Consider the following 6,577-nt stretch of genomic DNA (forward strand, 5'->3'; position numbering starts at 1 on the left):
CACATGCACACAGCACACACATGCACACACAACATACACAGAACATGGTCTCAACAATATTAATACTACATACACACAAGGCACACATGTGCACATACAAAACACACACACACACTCCTCACATACATTCATGCAAATCACAATACACAATGCATGCACACACATAGTTGTGCTAACACACACTCACACATAGTACATGCAAGCACACATGTATTGGCACGTACTGTAGCATATACACTCATGCACAGATCTAATCACATTAATGCACATGTCCAGACACAATACACACATGTGAATGCACACCCAAACGTGCACAACACACGCAGTGTACACACACATGCATACATTCTCTGGCACATGCACGCACAGTGTGTGTATGTATCTCTCTGCAGGGCAATTTGCTTCCTAAAAGCAGCCCCAGTGGAAACAATGATTCCAGCGTGTTCCTTGCTCACCGCAGTCCTCGGTCAGCTGATGTCATGCTATGCTTGCTGGGAGCCTTTTCTCTGCGATTACCATGCTCTCTAATCACAATATCTATTTATATTAGCCGCTCGGCCTTCCTGGCTGTCTGGCATGGCGGGATGTTTTCAAGGCTGAGAGGAGAAGAACTTTGCCTCATTTAATCAAATCTACCCTTTTTGGGGAGGCTGCTAGCTGTGAGGAGCCACTCTGCAGGGATGGCCTATAAATACCGTCAGGGAGGAGAGTGAGGCCGCGGCTCTGTTGGCGCTGGCCACGCAAGCAGGCCTCGCTGCACCCGGCCACAGCACAGCTCCAGCACCTCCTCAGCTCGGAGCTGGCTTCTGCCCTGGGGAACTCTCAGCGCCCACAGTCTCCCCACATGCTGGGCTCCTGGTGTGGGGGCCACAGAAGGCCTCAGGGACACCAAGCTCTCCAGGGAGGAGGCTCAGCAATGGAGGAAGAGGTGGTCTGGATGCTGAGGACAGAGAGAGGTGGGCTTGGCATCATGAAAGGTCTTGATGCCTGCAGGGGCAGAGGGAGTCCTGGGCCTGACAAGGACCCTTGGACGGGGGCTCACTCCTGGCCAGCAGTCTCCTTCCCCTGTGATGTGTGCATGAATGTATACATACACAGGCATATGCTCATACACACACCCTCTCACACGCACTCACGCTCACACCTGTTCTCACCTGTGCCCGTTCACACATCCATACACCAATACACACACATTCACACATACACGCAGCCATCAGACTCTCATACCCCTTAACATTTATCCACTCTCACACAAACATTCACACACCCACACACAATGCTAACACACGAGCACACATCCACTCGCGTACACAGACATCAGCCTCACATTCACACACTCTCACAAACAGTTATACATGCGTATACTCAGACTGAGTCCAAATAAGGGACCTGTCTGTAAAGTGGTCAAGAAGAGACTTTCCCCCTCCATGTGCCACTCACATGCATACTCACACACTCACTACACAATTACACAGCTACACACACACACACACACGTCCATGCATACACATGCACATCCATGCATACTCATATGCACACACATGCACATTCATGCATGCACACACATGCACATCCATGCATGCACACCCATGGATAGACATATGCACACACATTTACATCCATGCACACACATGCACACCATACATACTCATACACACACATGCACATTCATGCATGCACACCCATGGATAGATATATGCACACACATTTACATCCATGCACACCCATGCATACATATATGCATGCACAACCATGGATACACATAAGCACACCCATGCATACACATGCACTCCCATGGATACACACATGCACACCATGCATACACATATGGACACACATATACATTCATGCATGCACACCAATGGATAGACATATGCACACACATTCACATCCATACACACACATGTACACCATGCATACTCATATGCACACACATGCATGCATACCCATGGATACACATATGCACACATTTACATCCATGCACCCATATGTGTACACACATTCACATTCATGCATGCACAACCATGGATACACATATGCACACCCATGCATACACATGCACTCCCATGGATGCACACATGCACACCATGCATACACATATGCACACACATATACATTCATGCATACACACCCATGGATAGACATATGCACACACATTCACATCCATGCATCCACATATGCACACACATGCACACCGTGTATACACATATGCTCACACATTCACATTCTCTCACACACATGTGCATGAGGAGTGTTCACACACTGGCACACATATACTCCAATGAAAGTGCTTTCCTGGAAATTGCCCATAAGAACATTGCCTTCCTCCATGTTTGGACACACTCATACCCATGCAAACATACCTGCACGTACAACTGAACTCCCTAACGGCTATGGCCTTGCCTGAGGGGCTAGGGCACTTCTGTCTAGGTGGTCAGCCATGTAAGGATTAGGGGGTCTTCCTGGTATTTGAGGGTGATCTTTGAGTCCCATAGTTGTGCATGGGGCCACCAGTAGGTGGGCACAGAAGTGTGTGAGAGCCTGCACCTGCTGCTTGTCCATTCTTAAGAGGCCGATGGCCACTCACTCTGTGGAAAGTGCTGAGTGGTCTGGTGGCCTCTTGGTGTGTGCATGCCTCCTGTCCAAGTCTGGCCAAGCCCTTCTCATCTCACATGCTCCACTGTGGCTTGAAGGGGCACGGGGGCCCACACCACACATCACTCCGCTGAATGAAGTGTTTGCAGAAGTGACCTGGCCAAGTGTGGGGTTTCCCCTTTAACTTCATCCTTAGCAAAGAACCAAGGCACAGACGTGAACTTGGAGTTCAGACCAGAGATGAACCGCTACCGATACCGGCAGGTCTGGCTCAGGAGTCCGCATCCTCCCATCCTCTCTCTACACACACATGGGGAGAGTGCAGTGTCGTGGAAACAAGGGCTCAGAACCTTCCAGAACGCTGTGGTTCCTGGAACCTACAGCATGACTATGATCCAACTGACTTAAAAAGACTTGTTTGCGTGCCCAGAAAGGCAGAAGTGCTAAGCCTGTGGACGGTTTTCCTGATTCTAAGCTTACTTTGAACCTCTACACTATGATTGAAGGCGCTCAGGGCCCCTTTCCGCAGAGTGAGGCACTGGGAGGCTTCCCACACCCCTAGTTTCATTTCCGGTCTCCCCAGAGAAGCTTCCCAGGCCATGCAGGGCTGTGATGCTGTCCTGTCCTTCTCAGCTGTCCCCTGTCTGTGGCTCATGGTCATGGAGGCAGTGGGTAAGAAGAACATAAGCTCTCGGGGGTCAGTGGGACCCCCTCTTTCTTTCTATTGTTTCCTTGTCTGGAGGCCCAGTGTGCAGGGATCTGAGTTCTTTCTAACAGGCAGCCTGAATTTTGCACACATGGGGGGTGGGAGGGGACAGAGTCCCAGCTCACAACTGTGGGACACAACATGGCCAGGGCCCAGTTACCAGGCAGAGACTCCACCAGTCAGAATCGCCTCCTTGGGTCAGAGGCACCCACATTAGTATGAATATTCCAACTCGGGGTCCCCGAGCTCCCAAGGTCATTTCTCCCAGGGAGGGTGCCTCATGGATGTCATTGATTCCGAGTGGCTGGAGCACCTCCCCAACCTATTCCTGGGTGTCCTGATACACCAGTTTCCTCCTCTGTCAGGTGGAGAGGACACCAGCACCCACATCTGCCATAAGATTTTAGAGGGATGTCATGGGATAAAGTATGGGAATGATGATTTGGGATAATGCTTCCGTGAAATGATGACTTGGCAGGTATGGCAGCCAGGAACCTTCTGGGGACCCCAAACTTGCTAGGAAGCAGGGCCCAGCCTCTCGCCGCCCTGCAAGGCCCTGTAGCCTGACCCTGTGACCTATGACTTTGCTGAAGATTCTCCACTCGTCTTCAAACACACTTGCCCTTGGCCTTGCAGCCTGCTGCCTGGACCCTCTTCCCTGGATACCCATATTGCCTCACTCAGCACCTATTTTCAGTCTTTTCTAACATGAGCTTCATTCGACATGAGTGGTGCCCACCTGGGAGTCAGCGTGGCCTTCTCTGGACCCCATAATCCTGAACTACTGCACTTGAGCCCATCAACCTCACACTGGTGTCCCCTAAACCCAGCCACCCTGCACCCCTCTTCCTCAGGCCTTGTGAGGCTGCACCCCCATTCTCAGAGTCCCTTCACCTGCTGTCCTTTGGGCCACTTAACCCCATACCCCTTTCTCCCAAGTGCCTGGTCCTTGCTCGGCTGGGCCCCTAAACCCTTAACCCTGGATGCTGCTCTTGAGTCCTTTAACTCCTGTGTCTGGAGCCCTTTACCCACCAGAGTCACTTAACCCCACATCATTGTCCTCTGAGCCCTCAACCCCGCACCACTGTCCCCTGAGTTCCTTAACCCCATAATGCTGACCCAGGTCCCCTGGCCCTGCACTGCCATCTAGGAGCCCTCAACTCTGCACTGTGGTCTCCAGAGACCCTTAACCTCACATCCTTGCCCCCCTGAACTCCTTAACCCTCTGACCTCCCCCAGGCCTATTGTTGCTATTTGTTGTCCCTGTCACACTGCGCCCATCAGCTGCCTCTGCCCACTAGCCTGGCAGCTCGCTGGGGAGGGCACCTTTAATTATAGTTGTCTCTATTTCCTGGGACAGTGCCTGGCACAGCCAGATGCCTCAAAATGACACTGTGGGTTGAGAAATACACACTCAGCAAACTTCGGCTAGAGTGGCTATGTGGCAGGCAGTGGGAGAGCCCTTTGGGGTTCAGGGGTGAGATGTGATGGAGTGAAAAGGACAGGAATGGGGAAGAGGTAGTGGCCCATTGTGCAGGACAATGGGTGCAAAGAAGGTCCCTCTCCATGCTCACCAGCGCCTCTTGCCGGCTACTGCGGGGGAGGGGGTGGGGGGGACAAAGGGGAGGAGCCAGGAGGGAGGAAGGGCTGAGAACCGAGACCAAGCACAGAGTGAGCAGCTCAGGGCTGGGCTGCACACAGCTGAGCAGGACCTGGCTGCACCGAGGCTTTCTGAACCCAGTGTCTCGTGCATGGCGGTGGGTAGAGGGGAGGGCTGGGCACAGGGTCGCCTGAGCAGCAGGCCAGTGGGGACGACTTACATATGAAGGGCTTGACGGTGCTGTGGATGTGCTTGTGCTGCTTGAGGCCCGAGGACGTGGCGAAGGTCTTCCCGCAGTCAGGGCAGGCGTGCGCCCGCGCGCCCACGTGCTGCGACCGGATGTGCCGCTGCAGGTTGCTGGGGTCTGTGAACACCTGGGAGGTAGATGCCATGAGGGGCGTGTCCACTGGGACACCCTGGCCATCCCTCAGCCGGCTGTGCTGTGTGACTGACCCACCCTCTGACCAAAGAGCCTCACCTGTCTAGGCTTCCTCATAAATGCTGCCAACAACTTGGGTACCTCACGCACCACGGAACAGAATGATGCTCGCTCCAGCACCACGCCTTTCACCTCTTGCTGACTGGCCTACGCTGTCATAAGTTTTCACAGACTGAGGTTTTGGGAACAGATCTCTAGGTCTTTCTGCGTAGCCCAGAAAGCTCTGCTGAAATCTGTTCGGCATCAGAGCTGCACAGGAGGAGCCTCCAATGACAAACGGGTAGTATCTATGCATGAGGAGGCTGGGAATCAAACCCGGGCCTCGTGCGTGGAGGACGATAATTCTACCACTGAGCCACTATTGCAGACACAACCCTCCCTGCCCCCCTTCCAATTCAGTAAGTCCTGGGAAGGCTAAGACTCTGACCACAGGGATGCATTGATACAAGAATGCAGAGAGTGGCTGGGAAACTTAGGACTCAGAGCTCCAGGTCGCTATTAGTCAGTTAGGCCTGTTCTCTGGCAGCCTTCTTCCTGCTGGGCTGGGGAAGGCTGGGTTCTGGCCCCGGCCCTACTTCTCCTGAGCCATGTAACATGACTCTCTGGGGTGTCCTTTCCTCTGCAGCCAAGAGAAGGACCCCAGTGACATCAGAGGCTGTCACAACCACATTGTGACATCTCATTTGAATTTTTACCGCAGGGTAGCAGGAGCGTGACAGGATCACCTCACCTGGAGGTGATGCTCATGCATGAACGGGGGAGTCATATGAGGTAACGTGCCTGCACCTGCAGTGTGTGTGTGCATGTGTATATACATGTGAGTGTGTGTGAGTCGGGCATGACTCTGCATGTGTGTGACAGGAGCACACACTGGCTTGTGTGTACCTTCAGGCCATGCGTGCCTGTGAGCAGCAGGGAAGCACACTCTGGCCCGTCTGCATGCTGAGGTCAAGTACACGTGTAAGCAGGGCAGGGGCATGCTCACCTGTCTCCACTATATACTTTGTGTTTGCCTGGACTGGGCGGGTGTATGAGCTGTGTCTGCATGGATTATCCACTTGTCTGCACCCCAAGGCCATGCATGCGGGTGATCAGCAGGTATCCACACTCTCTGGTGTGCACCCTGAGGCCATGTGTGGGTGATGGACAAGTGTCCACACTCTCCTGTCTGCACCCCAAGGCTGTGTGTGTGTGTCATGGGCAGGTGTCCACACTCTCCTGTCTGCACCCCAAGGCT

The 6,577-nt window shown here is 53.1% G+C and overlaps 1 protein-coding gene across 2 annotated transcripts in view; it reads right to left on the minus strand.

Annotated features, from left to right (window-relative positions):
- PRDM16 (PR domain containing 16) overlaps positions 1–6,577 on the minus strand; it is a 509,116-nt gene that overhangs the window by 32,233 nt on the left and 470,306 nt on the right. For both annotated transcript variants that reach the window (XM_006885814.1, XM_006885813.1), the window contains exon 8: positions 5,122–5,275. In XM_006885814.1, the coding sequence (XP_006885876.1) occupies positions 5,122–5,275 (154 nt within the window). The remainder of the gene's footprint in view (positions 1–5,121; positions 5,276–6,577) is intronic.

The sequence above is a fragment of the Elephantulus edwardii genome, unplaced genomic scaffold, assembly GCF_000299155.1.
Source record: "Elephantulus edwardii isolate Elephantulus edwardi_28Jun2011 unplaced genomic scaffold, EleEdw1.0 scaffold00045, whole genome shotgun sequence".
NCBI lineage: Eukaryota > Metazoa > Chordata > Mammalia > Macroscelidea > Macroscelididae > Elephantulus > Elephantulus edwardii.